This window comes from Blennius ocellaris (genome assembly GCF_963422515.1).
Source record: "Blennius ocellaris genome assembly, chromosome: 2".
NCBI classification, from domain to species: Eukaryota; Metazoa; Chordata; class Actinopteri; order Blenniiformes; family Blenniidae; genus Blennius; species Blennius ocellaris.
The window spans coordinates 20,594,851-20,611,637 of record NC_137651.1 but is presented as its reverse complement, the minus strand read 5'-3'; the positions used below and the strand labels follow the sequence as shown (position 1 = coordinate 20,611,637).

General features: G+C 42.3%; 1 protein-coding gene across 1 annotated transcript; it reads right to left on the bottom strand.

The window, feature by feature from the left end:
- Positions 1 to 1,015: 1,015 nt before the first annotated feature.
- cuedc1b (CUE domain containing 1b) lies at positions 1,016 to 15,595 on the bottom strand. The gene is made up of 10 exons (XM_080504532.1): positions 15,165 to 15,595; positions 13,166 to 13,293; positions 11,860 to 11,986; positions 10,710 to 10,971; positions 7,638 to 7,703; positions 7,423 to 7,503; positions 7,229 to 7,322; positions 5,639 to 5,697; positions 4,750 to 4,819; positions 1,016 to 3,873 (listed from the first exon to the last, which is right to left on the bottom strand). Coding segments are annotated over exons 1-10 (1,206 nt in total). The 5' UTR covers positions 15,483 to 15,595; the 3' UTR covers positions 1,016 to 3,872.
- Between the last annotated feature and the right edge of the window lie 1,192 nt (positions 15,596 to 16,787).

The window sequence follows — 16,787 nt, the reverse complement described above, 5'->3', positions numbered from 1 at the left end:
CAGTTATCATATGAAAATGAGAACCAATAGAAAACAGACTGCTGGTTCTTTGAATCTAAATCAGAACTAATGCTATCTGAGGCCAGAGTGACTTTTCCATCATGCTCAACAAAATTTGGTAGATTTCATATGCTGCCGTCTCGACAAATTCATTCCACATTCAGTTAGAATTTTAAGTCCTGATGCAGCGCTGATCTTCCATTTGATACAATTTAAAACTAAAATATCATAAAGGAGCTTAAGAAATTTCCCCAAGGGGGATTAAATCCACATGTTTAACTGTTCACAAAGTAGTGAATTTCTACTACATTCTGATGTTTTTATTTGGCCACCCGCCCCCACCCTCCTCACGATGACTAACTCGTGTCTGTACTTCACATGGAGTCATGAGTCCAAATATATGTTGAATCAGCTCATAATTACTCACAGTGAATCCCTGGAGGATGACGAACAGCACAAACATGTTTGGTTCTCAGAGTATTAAAAAGAAAAAAGACACTGGGAAGAAATCCAGCTATTCAGAGTGAACCCTTTCCCAACATGATCCAGAAGATTCTTTTTTAAATTGAGCTTGACAAACCTCTACTTTGTTACAAATGACAGTTTTCAACATAATCAAAAAAAACCTAACGTTGTGGTATTTGTGGTTTGAAATTGAGTCAAAACAGTGCAAACAGAAACAACTCTGGAGGCAGATCCCGAGATTTCCACAAACACCACCATACAGTATTTTAATGTTGTTCTGGAGCTGAAACAATCAGTGATTAGGAAGTAGGTAGGAGGTCAAGGATCCGCCCAGCTTCCTGTGACTCACATCAATAACTTTCTCAGTTTCTCATCAGGAAATGATGACCAGAGGTGCTTTGAAGCTTTATTGGCCATTTTTACTGTAAAAATTAGTGCTTGTAATGCAAGTCAATAAAAGTGGAGTTAGTGTCACTGAATAACGGTGGATAAATGAAGTTGTAAAATGAATGTTTGTGCAGGAAACATTTGCATTCGTCACTCTAAATAATCAAACTGCATGTGGAAGCATTTTAATCGATGGGGAATGATAACACCAAAATAAATACAATCCAAGAAGGTTCATACGGGGACAATTTTTAGTGCTCCTTTATGCACATAACAAAAAAAAAAGTCGCTTTTATCAGCTGTAAAGTAAATCATTTTGTTCGTCCCAAGCTTCGGATCAGGCCTCGCTTTGTAAACTTTCTAATAAACACAACACACATTTTTTTTTTTGTGTTCCTCTCCTTGTCACATCAAGCTTTCTTTTTGCTTTTTTTTTTTTCCATGCTACTTTCACATCTACACACACAAACGAAAACATAAAGAGGAGGCCGTAAACCTCACGAAATTTTTTTTTTTTTTTAATAGTTTTTCCATTGCGCCCATCAGCTTCATGCTCGTCACCTTGTCGTTGAGGTTTGCAGCAGTAATACTGGCATCTAGAACCTTTTCTCTTTCAAATTGAGGCAAAATAACAAGGACAGGGTTTCCTCAAAGATATGGCGGAGTACTTACAAATCTCGTTTCCGTAACGTCTGGCAAAAGAATCGTCTTTTTTTTCTCTTTTTGGGGGGGGGGTTTGTGCACGAGCTGTGGAAACCTGGCAGAATATTTAGCAGAGTCTTTCAGGAAGCAGGTTTCGGTTTGGTTCGGTAAGGCGAGGTGAGAAACGAGCGAATCCTAACCAACGTGACACGATGTGAAAAAAACTAAACAAACCAAAAAAAAACCACACACAAGGTGGGAGGAGGTAGCTCCTGACATCTGGAAGCAATCTGAAAGAATTCCTTAGTTTTTCGGGGAGGGCTGGAGAGTCTCATGATCCACCAGCAAAAACACACACGGAACAATAATGAGAGTGGAGAACCTGCCGACGCTTCCCACAACACCGGCGCTCACAGTCACGGGCCAAAGAAAGGACGTTAATGGGTTCCTTTAGAATTCCTGGGAATTGGTGGAAACTGTGTCCGTCTATAAAGACGACAGAGTCGAACAAATGACACAAGATAGTCACGTTTCATACTTTCTTTTTTTTTTTTTTTTTTTTTTTTACACGGGTTCAAAAAAAAATCAGTTGATCTACTTAAATATATATGAACCTTTACTTTTCCATTCAAACATGAGGTCAATGGAAAAATGCTTTCTACTCCATCTAATCAATACAAACAAAAGCTTTTTCATTCTCATCTTATTGATTTCTGACAAGAGGCTCTTATAGGCCAATATTTCCTGTGATGAAACATTTCTGGCCGGTACTCCAGCTAATAGACATCACCTGGTGAGTTCTCCAAAATCCTTTTGCATTTATTCTAAATGTAAAAAAAAAAAAAAAGCCTAAACAAAACAATAAATCTGAATCTGACTGTCGTTTTTCGGTCCCCCGAAACAGAAAAATCCAACAATCCCACTGGATTAAAAGTCATTTCCTCGCAGTTATGGGAAAAGAGGATTCTACCAAAATGGACCCAAGGCCAGCCGAGCTTAATACCCTGCAAATCTGCTATGAATCACAAACAATAGTGACCAACTGTAGCAGTCAAATTAAAAATAAAGCAGAGGTTTTAAAAGAAGTAATACCAATGAGCTCATGTAAAGTCGTAGAACCGTGTCGAACTCACTGAATGTTAACATTTAAGAAAACAAAACTGAGTTCTACACCCATGAATCGAGCCAATTAGTTTCATAGTCACAGTTTGCTGAGGCTGGAACTGTCATTTCTTAGTTTTTTGCTTTGGCCAAAATTCTGAAGTTTCTTCAGGTTCAGCCACAAATTCTACTTGGTCTGTCCAAACATCAAACCTACCTGGGTGGGTCTACAAACAAAAACAATGTTTTAGCTGGTATAACGCACAGAATTTACTTTGTTTGGACAAAGGTCATAGTTTAGTTCAAAATCATGATTTCTTTTCAAGCTATAAGCCAAAACTGATTGAAGACGTTTAAACAATAAGGTCAACATAATAACATAATTTTCCAGTTAACTTAAACGAAGCATCCCAACAAACCCGCTGACGTCGACATCGTCAATGTAGTAAACCCTACAATGAGCATTTGCAGACAACAACGTTGAGTTTATCTCGGCTTTACACAAATGGACGACACTCACATTTCAATTATTAATTCTGGGAGACAACATGATTTTAGTGCTGCTTCAATAAATCCTAAAACGCACCGGAATGTTTTCACCTCGCCGAACAGAACAAAGTAGAAACCTGCTCCCAACACGGTCTTTGTGGTTTAAAAAAAAAAAAAAGAAAGAAAGAAGAAGGAAAAAAAAAGAAAGAGACCCGGCGGTTGTTATGGCGATGGACGAGCGTGGACACGTGGGCAGCCACAGGTCGATGGCCACAATATTCAGACGTGTAGGAAATACGGTTCTGACATTCAACAACAGCAAAATATTACAATCCGATTAAGAAAAACATGGTAAAAAAAGCTCTACATGTTTTAGTGTATAAAGGGGCATATGCACACTTTGGATTTGAAATGCCCAGCCTGAGGGAGTCCGTTCAGAAACACAGTCTGCTACTGTACACAAACTGGAGGGGTAACAAGGGCTCGTGTTGGGGGGGGGGGTGGTCTCTACGCTAGTGTTCCTCTCCGTGGATTTAAGGAAGCTGATCTACTGGAAGGACTAAAGCGTTTTCCTTTACATTTAAAATGATATATCAACAAAGTGTTATAATACAGAGGTGAGGCCTTTACAGACGGTCAGCCCAGTGGGAACAGTCCTGGTCCTCTTGGAGACAGTAGTGGTGTGGGGGGGGGGGGGGGGGGTGTCTCACTGCTCAGGAGTCAGGTGAGACGAGTCCGGGTGGGGAGGGGGGGGACATGTGTCAGTGATATGATGCAGCACAGTGGGATCTGAAATGAAGAAAAGAGTGTTGGATGTTGGTTTTCATTCCCCAAAATAAATGAATGCAAAGACTGCTGGTGCCTTATTTACAAGCTTTATGTCCAAAAGAAAGATCAGGAATTTTTAAGTAGTAGAAAACAGCGATTGCTGAACATGCAATATGGATTTACTGAAGGAAAGTCACACATAGTTTGTGTCGGCACATTTCAGGCGATTCAGAGTACTTTCCCATTTACAGTTTTAAAAAGACGTCTGCATACACAGAAATGCTGAAGACAAAGTTGTCACTTTGCACGCCAGGCCACAAGTTGGTGATCGATTAATGCGGGGTGGAAACAAGAAAAGGACTTATTGCCAGCATCAAACTGCCTCGAAAAAAAAAAAAAACCAACCTGCAGGTTTGGGTGTAGCGAACCAGAGGCATCGACCTTTTCCCTTTCTTCTTCTCGATTTTTTAGCACTTTTGACTTTCTTACATAACCTATTGTCTCACAACTTCCTGTAAAACGACCCAAACAATATTTGTGTCTCGAGCTCGCCAAGGTACCCCACCTCATGTCCACATATTTGTCTTCCCCCGAGGGAGGACACGTCACAAGGAGAACTAATCACATCAGCCCCACTGAGGCCGTCATCCAGCTGCTTGGTGCATCTGGCTCCTATGCTTTATCAGCGCTTCAGGGCACAAACTCAGGCTAGGACTTTCTAATCTTATTCTTGTGCCGTACAAAGTCTCAAGTCGTACCTCACGTGCGGCTCAGACGTTAATAAAGTCTGACCATGACACAATATAACCTTCTGAAGCAGAGGGAAGATCGGGGCGATTGGTCGTTTGTGTGCTGGATTGCTTGAAGGTCAGCGTGCAGGGCGAAGGAGCGTCTTACCATGATATAGGCTCACTGCGTTGTTCTGTCTCTTCCTGAGTGTTTGCCCGTCTTGGCTGGCCGTTATCTTCTGGATACACAAAGACAAACGTATCAAAACCTTCATTTATTTCATGCTGATCCTCCAAAAAGCGTCTCAGTGAAGGTCAAGTCTCCTGTAAACTGTTATGTTTGAATCTAAAGGTCATTTTGGCAACACTTCACCAGTCTGACCGACTCAAAATGCTTGCTCTAAAGACAACATCTTCATATGGATGGTTTGGCTAATCTGGTTTAATCCCAGAATCCATATATGTGATTTCAATTGGTGATCTTTAATTGACTGGTGACCCGTCTGGGTGGCTGTTGTGAAGAATTGTCTCCGGCACCCTGCAGCACGACAATGTATGAAGTAGTACAGAAGATGGCTCAACTCTTTCGCATCGCGTCCCCGTAACTTGACACCAGCTTCAATCACCTTTCAGCTGCCGCGGTATCTGCGACGGATTATTTCGTTAAGCTGACATCAGCTGAGTAAACGGTCTGAACCAAGCAGTGCTGCAATCCCAGGCCTGTGCCTTCCGCTGACAGAAGCCACTGAAATATGCGATAGGATTTTCTAAGCCAGAAAGGAAATTACCGGCAGCAGTCTATTACAGGACAAACAGGAATCACACACACTCAAATTCACACAATTTAAAGTCACCATTTAGCCTAAAATGCATGTTTTTGGACTGTGGCAGGAAATTGGGACAACCTAAAGCTCAAGTTTCCATGACCTTCTCGCTATGAGGCGAGCGTGCTCACCGCTGATTATTGTTTTTCAAACGATGAGACGCAAGACCTTCTGCGATCTCATTGAACTCCCCCGCTGCTCTGTTACTCGAACAACACGACATGTTTTTCTTACCACAGGGGTTTCCTTCTACATCATCCAGGAGGTTGGCTGTGGAGTTGGCTGTGCCCAGTCTGGAGAGCAGTTTACTTAAGGAAATCAAATCCTGTTCCTTCATTCCCTCAAAGCTCCAAAATATGTTTATTCAAGAAATCACACTTCTCAAAACCCCTGATTTCAGGATGTATGAAACAAACTGTTGCTATGTGCCACAGATTCAAATGTGTTGAGAGCAAAACACATGTGCAGAGCGAAGTGTCGTGTTGGCAGCAGGGAGAAAATCAGGACAGACGCACACTTCGGTTAATGTTTAAGCCCATTTCTCTCAGAATGGCAGCAACAACAGTGCGGGTCGTAAACTTCAAAGTTGTTGTTTAAGCTCGTCCGGCTTTATGAGATCTTTTAACACGTGTTTACTGTCAGCTCGAAAACATTCACTGTATCCTCTTCAGTCATTTAATGTCAGAGAATCGTACACGTCAATAAAAAGACGATAGCAAGGGCAATTCCCTCACCTGCTGTTTTGAGGCGACCTACTTCCATGTGCGATACACATGTGGTATTGAAACAATACTACAGCACTACGTATCACAATATACTAAAAGTGCTCAGATCGGTGTCATTTTAGCCCTTTCTAAGAATGTCACATATGATCAAAAATTGTGTGAGAAAATGAAAATATTTGCAGGCGAACCCAGAATTAATGCCTTATTGATCATTTCATAAATCATCCTTTAGAGATGGATCAGCTGTGTTTATTAAACCAAACATTAAAGGGTCCTTCTGAGTAACGTCATCAAATAACAGGTGGAAATAATGAGTGAGGAAACTGTTGAAGTGTTAATAAAACAGGAGAAAACGACAGAGAACGTGAACAAAGTAGCTCCGAAAGTAAACAAGTCAACGCTACGTAAACACGATGTTTTATGTGTCGTCATAGAAACGGGACGCTCCGATAGTTGTAGCATTGTAGAAATATTAGGTGTGAACATGAAATGGAGAAACAATACATGAGAGAAGATTTGGATCTGTATTAACTGTCGTTAACACACCCAAAGTTAAATTGGAAAGTAAACAAAAGCAGAATAGTATATTTTTGAAAAAGTCTTTCACATTCATCTTAAATAAAAGGTGGGTTGGTGAAGTCATCAACATTTTTTTATTTAAAAAATACTTTTTAAACTCTATCCAAATCTTATTCCATAATTCATATTTGAATGTACATAATAATATAATATAATATAACATAATATAATATAATATAATATAATATAATATAATATAATATAATATAAAACATATTCTAATATGTATTTATTTTTCAATTGTGAAACTCAAATTAGGAAATATACATAAATCATGTAAACAAATTTAAAAATGAATAAATATGTTTCAAATAATTAGTTCTGATAGGTCTGTAGCTGATTTCTAATAAACCAGATTAAATGAGGTGAGCTCGACGTGACTGTCTCTGTGTGTATTCTACAATATACTCATGACACGACCGACCCCGAAGCACATTCAACAGCCGTGGAGCAGCAGCACTGGATATTTCCCAAAGCCAGTTTACTTCCTACTACATCACAATAAAACGGGAAAGGATACGAGTGGTGCTTGAGGAGCGTCCTTCTTTTAGACTTTCTCCTCTTCGTCTTTTCTGAGAACGTCCTGGCGATTTCAAACAGCTTCTTCCTCGTTGCTGCAGGAGAGAACATGCACGAGCCGGTGAGCGTGACGAGGCAACAACCAGCATTGGCGAAAAGAAATACCCGCTTTTACATGAATGGAGCGAGACTTACACTTCCCCATGTGTTTGAGCTTGTCTCTGAAGAGGGCGTCATCGGAGGCGGCCTCCATGGCGGCCGACGAGTACTGCTCCCCTGCACACAGACACACACTGTACACTCACACCGGCTAACACATCCACAGTCACCACTAACAGTCAACACAGTGGAAGCGCACACACATATACGCACACACACACACAGCTCGGCAGAGGATGACTGATATCTACCTGTGGAACTCTCCATGCTAGATGAATGATTGGACTTTGATTTCTTTGATTCATACTTCAAGCGATCTAAAAACAGAGAGCAGATGTTATGAGCAGGATGTGATGAGCTCTGGAGTAATGGCGCAATGACCCAGCTGCTTAAAGCCACACCACTTCACCTGGGGCCACCTTCTGCTGAGAGAGGAATACAGTTTAAAGCTTCGGGTGCACAGCCCGGCCCAAAAGAGTCATTTGTTTCCCCCCCTCAAAAATCCTGTGCAGAATGTATTCAAAGTGAGAAACCAGGAGTGTGGTTCAGTAGTACATCTGAATAGAAACAGTAAAGAATGAAAGCAGGTGCCTGGACTCTTAAGTTTGTGGATGCAAGACTGGCAAATGGAGACATCTGGAATTCATTTTGTCCAAGTAAAGAAAGGTGGACTCTAATAGAAAGGATAAACAGCAGAGCCGATAACAGTTTGACTTTCAATTACAGAGCTGGTGCATCTCTGCATCAAGATCATTTGTGGACTGGAAGCTCCAATTAGCGCACAGTGCAGGATGTGTTTTCAGGATATGAAGTCAACGGCCACTGGGAAAATGTATTTAGTAATGTCCACTTCTGCCTCCGACGGGAAATTACCCCGGGCCCAAGGTGAGTGCAACCAGGCAGTACCTGATGGGAGGACAAACCCTGTCCCGCTCCTGCAATCAATTCACTTTCCACATTCTTGCAGTTCCTTTTTAGTGTTCATGGCATTGGCAGGGAACTTTCATTATTCAGACAAAAGTAATTCCAAAAGAGACAAGCATAAGGCCCCGCTTACTCGACAACGTTTCAAGCGAAAATGCTTCGTTTTCATTTCAGAAATGGGGATAAATGCTGAAAACGATGTAGTTTTCATGTTGGCACTGTTGGTTGATTTTGCGATGAGACCACACACCCATGAACGGAGAACAATACTCACTGACATTACCAATGGCGAGCACCAGGACATTCGCGTGGACAGACGACCAAGTTGGATTGTTATTACAGATGACTCAGCAATAAAACTACCAAGTCGTGACACGCTGAAGGTAAACATTGCTGAACTTGTCGCAGTAGCAGCGTTCCAGAAAAGGCGCACTTTCACCCGTTTCCACAAAGACGGAGATTGAGCGTTCTCAAAAAGTTCCACCTTGGCAGCCATTTTCAAAAAGCTGCGTTTTCAGTGGCTCAGAGCGTCGTTGTCATGTAAACGGACACACAGAATGCAACGAAAGTTTTCCATTTTCACTTGTAAAGTGGGCCTCAGACTGTAGAATCCAGAAAAAGTAAAAAAAAAAAAAAAAAAAAAAAAAAAGGCTTTAAATCTTTGCCTGTGGAGTTCCATTGTGATATTTTGTGAAAATAGTGCATTTGTACCAAAATATTACTAATATGCATCCCGACTGGTAGCTACTGGTACAAGTTTTCAGTGACTCCTCCATAACACAAGACAACATTTTTATCCAAGTGCTCATATTATGGTTTGGACTCGTGGATTTCCTTCAGATCATCAACAAACAAGCAAACAAAAAAAAAAAATGCCATGAAGATACTGAAGCTGACTAAACTTGTGTACGAAAAGCTTGGAGACAAAAGCTTTTTCAAATTGCAACAGGAAGTTGATCAGACATGATCACTTTGAATCAAGAAGCACACATATTTAGCGCCACTGATCTGAACGGTTTAAGGAGCGACTGCGAATGTAGAAACATGGAGAAACCAGCTGCGCGGCGAGAGGTGAATATCTCCACAGGGAGCTTTATGACAGCAACCTTCAAAGGCTCTGAAAGCTCTTCAATATTGCCCCGTGAAGCATCTGACCTACTCAGACGTGACCCCTGGATCCCACCGGGGGATCTGGCACATCTATAATGTCCACTGCAGGGCTTCAAATCTCACCAGGAGGGCTTATGGAGCAGAGCCAAGTGAGGCTGAGAAAAAAAGGATCATTCCTCTACAATACAAACAAAAAAGAAGTAATTTTACAACATCACATCATTAGTTTGATGTACGGTTGCTGCAAATGTATTACTACTATCACGATAAACCTGTGCAATGATGGCAACGTTTCCATTTACTGAACGTTCATAAAGATGCATTTAATCACAATTTTTCCAGTAACTTTGCCATTAAAGGGTTTATTTGATATAATAATTTAACGTCTGGTCAGAGTCTGCAGGGCAGAAGTCGGAAGAACAAACATCAAGGGAAAATGAGGGATTAAAATAATAAACGGCTTCATTTCTGATGGGAATTGTCGAAGCTGGGCTGACTCAGCGGAAAGAGAAAGCACCCTGCAATTAATGAGAGCAAAACTGAGATTACGAAGACAGTAACTTCATCTACATAAGTGTTTGTATTGTAAAGTATCCTAATACTTGAGAAAATGGATCACATATTACATGTTTACTTAATATTGCGAAGCCCACGGAATACAACAGCAAGTGTCGCTAAAAGCATCAGACTATTTGTCTAAGGTTCCGTTGATGCAACGTTTTCAAGCGAAGACAGAAAACCTCTGCTGCGTTCTGAGGGTCCGTTTACGTGACAATGGTGGTCTGGGCCGCTGAAAACACTGGGACTCCGTCTCCATACTCGCCATTGTTATTATTTATAGTCTATTGTTCTCTGCAGGCGTTCTGACATATTTCCATGTAAACCGACATCGTTTTCAAAATGTTGCCGTGTCAATGCAAAATGTTTTCAGAAACCAAAATGCTAAAACGATGAGTTTTTCTTGGGCAATACTTTTTGAATTTTAATACGTTAAGCGACTGTGATTTCCTAATCTCTATGCTTCTTTCACTGTGATCACAGGCAAACTGTAAAACCAACTTATTGTGAATATATTTCACATGATCTACAACTGTTAGTCTTCATGAGTCCTTTAAAAATAGAGGTATATTTTTAGAAGAATGGAATGGAGCAGCGTGTGAAGTATTGTCGCGCAGCGTCACCCGACCCGGTGGATTCCAGGGGTAAGTGTTTTTACACGGCCACTTTTAGGGTAACTAATATCCTGTGTGCATTGGGATGCAGCTGGAGGAGCACGGTTGGGTTCATACCTCTTTCCAAGGCGATGAGGAACTCGCGGTTGCGCTGCAGCTCTCTCATGAACTCCTCGTTCTGCAGGAAAAGAGCGATGCGCTCGTCCTCCAGATACTGCTTCAGCTTCTTGTCCTGCTCTGTGGCTGCCGCGGTCAAACCCGGAGCTCCGGCGGTGCCCGCGGCTCCTGGGCCAGAACCAGACTGAGCTGTCCACTGGCTTATTGAAGAGACGGATGAGGAGGAGGAGGATGAAGGCTGAGATAGACTGCTCTGAGAACTCTGCAGGGACAAAGAGAAGAGGTTACTTGGCGCCATGTGATTACGCAACAAATACTCTTCTGTGAACCGCTGCAGCTCAGTGAAATCACTTAAACGTGACCCTGATATACCAAACATGTAGTACCGTTAAATGTCGTGTCACGCAAGAGAGACCAGTAAGAGCCATCTGCACTCAAACTGTAGTATAATGTAAAGCAGCGCTGTCACACATAAGGCCCGTGGACAAAAAAAACCCAACCCACCAGAGGCTCCATCTGGCCGCCAAACCAACCACACAAATTGTAAAGGAAAATATTGATTTAGAAAAAAATGTATTGTTGAGAGTAGCAGACACAACAAAACACCGAGACCTGAGCGGAGATATTGGTGAAGCTTCCATGAAAGATGGCAAACTAGCGTTTGCCATGCCGTCAGGGTGAGTTTGTAAAAACATGCAAAATGCAACAGTTGTAGAAGAGGGTTTTTTTTTTTTTTTTGGGGGTGGGGGGGATTTTCATAATATTTTTCCCCAAGAAGGCATCATTCAAATTGGCTTTATGTTGCGATAGTGGTAAAAAAAAAAAAAAACTGCCATTTCCATCACCTATCGTACCACAACAAAGAAAAACTTGAAAGATTGAATTTAAAAGTCATTGTGGTGATATTGTAGCGGTCTGACCCACTGAAGAGGAAATTGGGCTGCATGTGGCCCTGAACTGATTTGTGTTCGACACCTCTGATGCAAAACATCAAGAATTACAATTAAACAAAATTTCCTGTATTCACTGAGAAGGCCAACCGGTGGTCCAACAACGGTTCCTGAACAAATATCTTCAGACGGCCTGGAGGCGCTTCCACCAGGATTGCGTACAGAGTCGTGATGGGATTATAACCACCAAACATTTTCACCTTGATGCTGTCGAGCTGTTGTGGCAGGATCCGCAGAAAGTCGTCGGGCAGATTCCCGAGCAGAGGTGGGTTCCAGTTTCTGTAGCTTTGGACTTGCTGGTGACCTGGAGGTGGCTGGGCTTCAAACCTGGAGGAAACCAACACAAGACAGAGAGATGTGAGCGAAGCCGTGGAGTTATCCACTACGTCTGAAATGCCTCCGATTACTGCTCGCTTATAATAAAAAAAAATTATGTGTGAGGCCCAGAGACAGAAAACATCTGCCCATAATGACAGGGACAAAAATTGGCACATTGTAAATGAGCTGCACTGCCTCATTTGTATGTAGACGCATAAATGAGCCCAGTTGGTCAGTGCAGCTGGGTTAGGGTTCAGGTTACATCCACTTCTTCTTCTTCTTCAGTACGAATGAGTAAAAGTTCAGCCAAGCATAAACAATGAGTAAACCCTGTCAAGATGACAGCAAGTGTTGCTGGAAGAAGAAGGAAACGCAATCCCGCCAGACTGCAAGTGTCCACTTTAATATATGCAAATGTGTTTGGCGAGGTGATCAAAGTTCCACAGCTGCTTTACCAAACGCCTCCACTTCCTGTATCATTTTAGAAGCCTTCAAATTAAGTAACTCAAGTTGTTTTGAGCATTTTGGTGCTTATTATGTTCACCTTGGGAGTGATTCATGCTTTGTGGTTATTTAAGTGCTTCAATCAGGCTCCAGTGACGCACTGCCCGATCGGTTCCAGGCTTCACTTTAAAACATGACGACTATCATTTCTGGTGTGTGCAGCGGGTGCCAAGGCCACATTCACACGACAACGCTTTCAAATGAAAATCGAACATTTTTACTGCGCTCGGCATGCAAACATTGGCAGTTTTATTATATTAAAAACAGCACCCCCGTGGCCGTACAGGAAAACGACATCATTTTCAGCCTGTCTGTCGGATCCTTGTAAACTGACAGCTTTTAAAACGTTGCCATACAAACATTTCTGAAAGGAATAGAAAAAAAAAATTATGCAGTTTCACTTGAAACCTTGTTGTGTAAACCGGGCTTGGAGAGGGTGCCGTAAGACAAACAGTCCAGTGTGTTACGGAGGACGTGATAAGCGGCTACACTGGAGCACAGACATCCAGCAACTTTACTCTCATCTGGCCAGATCTGTTGTCTGATTATCCTTAGAACGAAAGTTTGATTCACCGATTTGATTCCTGTCACATGGAAAGCTTCCACTACTATGTAAAAATTTAAAAAAAAAAAATCAGGATATATTCCCACAAACAGCCTTGTCTGATCAAAGTTTTTACTCGCCGTGGTGGAGGCGTTGGTGGGGCTTCTGGGTATTTTCTGTCATAAATGTGCATGTCATATGTTGGCGGAGAGTAAACTGGTGGTGGCTCTTCATCAGAGCTGTCCGGTTCCAGAGTTCGCTCCAGAATCTAGAGAGAGGGAAAAAGAAAAAAAAGAGAGTTGATTTTATTAAATGTTTCCGAACACATATTCGTCATTGGATTGAAATAGCAGTCAGCTCTCAAATGTTTAAAAAATACACTCTTGTTGGATATCTTCTTTGTTTTATTGACTGTGGTTCCAAGGCTGTAAGTTGCAGCTGTGTAGAGCTCCACTCAGAGCTGACATCCTCCCAGCTCCTTCAGTTAGATATGTGGAGACAAACACATCTCCAATCTTTTGGGTTTCCATTTCATCACTTCTGAAATTCAGACATATTCACAGGCTTCCCTTCTGGTGTATTTGTCAATCCTAACATGGAATGAAATGCATCCTTCAAGAGTTTTTTTTATTGGGGGGGGGGGGGGGGGGTTCATGAGCGGTGATGGAAAAAGGATTATAGGAAAAAACATTACGGTTTAAAGTGGAGCTTGCGATCAAAGTTGAGCTTAAAGTCAGAATCAATGAGCGACTGGGTCAGCAGCACCTCTCACTGGCCGTGGAGCTCCAGGTCAATGTCCTGTGACGGATTAGAGCCAGCAGAGTGACGAGTTACACTTGTCATGGATGACGCACGAGACGCAGGAGCAAAGGGGTAAAAACAGCTGGTTGCACGCAGCCGCCTCTTGTTTACATGTATACTGGGACCAATGGAAATGAGAACAAATCGAACAGTTTCAGACCTGGTCGGAGAGTTTAGAGACCTGTTCAAATTTAGAATATTTGATTATATTTCGAATCAAATACCATCTGGCAACACAAAACATTCCACATTGACAGAGTGGAAATTTAGCCAGTGATAAAAATGATTTGTGTTTGTTCAGAACCTTCTTTCTGAACCAACCAGCCTGAAGAGTGTTCGATGTATGAAATGAACGCATGAACTCGTACACAGATCTCATTCCGAGGAGAATATTGACTTTTTGTCATGAATCTTACAACTGAGCTTTTCCACCTTCCGCTTTGATCAATGGTCCTTGAGATTTTTCAATACACCGATTGGTTGACCTCAGCCTAATTCAATTAGTGGACGTAATTAGGAAAGGGATACACTAATCTATACAGGATCTCACGGATGAAACACAATTAGAAAAGGTTACCGAATCGTGCATGGACTGGTGAGATTATGCAAAGGCGTGGATCTGAACAAGGATACGAGAAAACTTTAAGGTTTAGAGCGAGTACTGTTCTCCTCCAGCCTCCTGAGGTGTAGATCAGAGCGATGAAGGGTCTTATGAGTGAGTTCCCGGGTTCCTTTGCGAAGACGAGTGCACATTATGGATGTGTAGCAGCGGAGAGGACAGAAGCTTTCCCTCTTTACAAGTGAGGGTAGCTATCCAAGCGAACCTTTGGCACGCCGTGAACAGGTCACCGGGCTGTCACAGGGCCAACACTGAGACAAAAACAAACGCCACACACTCGCGCCTACAACCAGTTATCGTAACAAGCACGTCTTTGGATTGTGGGAGGAAATAAGAGTAACCGTACAGCAATTGTGGGAAGTTGTAAAAACTACAACCTTGAACATGCCACAGAGAAAAGATGCGAATAGATTCTGGGAAAGATTGTCTGAAATTCCAGGAGTCGTTAGTCAAGCTCTGACCTCATTACAGCATTTCTGAAGGGATCGGACAAAGTCTGCGTGTCTAACATAGGGGACTTTACAAGAACCTGCCAGGAGAAATCTAAAAAAAGATTTAAAAAAAAAAAAAAAAAAAAAAAAAAGGTGCTGCAAGAATCATTTGGGAACAAATAACTTGAGCGTTGTTGAAGGATCTGAATACATATCTAAAGCAATGTCATTACTTAAAACAATAACAACACGTATGATATGTTGCGCCCTTCGACCTTCTCCACTGACCTCTGGCGGGATGCTGTCATCCGAGTCCGAGCTGTCGTCGGTGCCCTGTCCGTCAATGCTCATCTGGAGCAGCTGGTCGATGGTGGCGTCCACGGCGCCGTTGTTGGAGCGCAGCACGCACTCAATCACCTCGTAGTCCATGGTGGGGAACATGGTCTTGAAGTCCTCCATGGCCTGGTTGAACTCCAGGCGTCGGACCTGCCGGTTGGGCCTGCTGTTGTTGAGCTGCCCCTGTCCGCCGGCGCCGCCGCCCCCGCCCCCACTCCCGCTGCTTCTGGAGCCTCCATTGCTGCTGCTGCGCCTGAACAGGCTCGTCATCCTCGGGGCCTGGCTGCCTCAGGCGCTGCCAACCTGCTGAGAGGATGGCTCCTCTTTCCTGTCAGGCAACTTCGGCTCCTTCAGTCTCGCTTGTGTTTGTAGCGTCTGCTCAGTTTCTCATGCTCGCACAAAATGTGGCAGTCTTCTGATGGGAGATTAGAAAAACTACAGTTTCTCCCCCCCCTCCCCTCCCTCCCCAACCCCCGGTACTACTCGTTATTGTGCTGTATCTGGCATGGCTAACGGTATCGGAGAGTGTGTGTGGGAAGTAGAATAATTGGGTGGTGACAAATTAAAAGTCCATGGTCCTGTCACCAAGTGGAGACGAGAGTTAAAGTCCGCCAGGGAACATGCATCGCTACGCCACAGTCATCACCTAAAGAGAGGGCACAGAGGCAGAGAGTTAGACATGGAATAAAAATAGAATGAAGTTCAACAGTTAAATCACAGCATTGCTTCTCAACTGGGAGTGAAAACTGCAGATGGCCCAACCAGCAACACTGTAGAAGCAAACGCTTCATCTGGAACTCATTTTCACCATTCCAAGGTTTAACTTAAAGATTGTAATTGTAACGGCTCCCTACAATCAAGGCAAACAAACAAGCTTTCTCCAGTTTGTTTGATTGACATGGAGTCAAGAGGGAAAATATTGTACATTTACTGTAATATACAGTAGATCCAATAGGGCAGTGCAATATATTACAATTTGTTATTGTGATATAAATATTTTGCATTATGGTTATAGATTAAAAATGTCTTCAAATATGAAAGAAATCAACAATCCTAACATTTCATACGTGGTGGTCAATTATGACTGACAGAAATCAAGGGAAAAAGTACTACAGTCCAGTCCAGTCACAAGATTAAGAGCTAAGGGAAAGCACACCGTTATTACATACAAGAATATTGCATCACATGATTATCTCATACCATGCAACCCTAATATGAAAGTAAAAGTCAGTCCTCTACTAACTGTTTATTTACTCATTTATTTTTAGAAAAACGCAAATATATCCAGCTGTGGTTACACTTTGCCTTCTAACAATCTGAAGTTTTTCTGAAAGGCGAAGCTTGCCATGATGTAGTGTTTGGTGTCAGCTCATACAGATTACACTCCCTCATCATAATTCAAAACAAATGTTTTTAATCCTTCCAGCAAAAAATGTGAAATTGTTTTTCAGATTTTTTTTTCTTTGTCTCAGCTGACACACTGCAATCCAGCAGCAGGATGCTGTGATTTCCCCCCCACCAAAATCAACATGTACAAGAGTATCTGCACACTATGATCACTTCACACTGAGGAGG

Excerpts from the sequence above, each read along its gene's own strand:
- cuedc1b (XM_080504532.1), bottom strand. The coding sequence starts at position 15,482 with ATGACGAGCCTGTTCAGGCGCAGCAGCAGCAATGGAGGCTCCAGAAGC. Across the intron at positions 13,294-15,164 it reads ATGACAGCATCCCGCCAGAG|ATTCTGGAGCGAACTCTGGA; the intron begins GTCAGTGGAGAA and ends CCCTCTCTCTAG. Across the intron at positions 10,972-11,859 it reads AACAGCTCGACAGCATCAAG|AGTTCTCAGAGCAGTCTATC; the intron begins GTGAAAATGTTT and ends TTGTCCCTGCAG.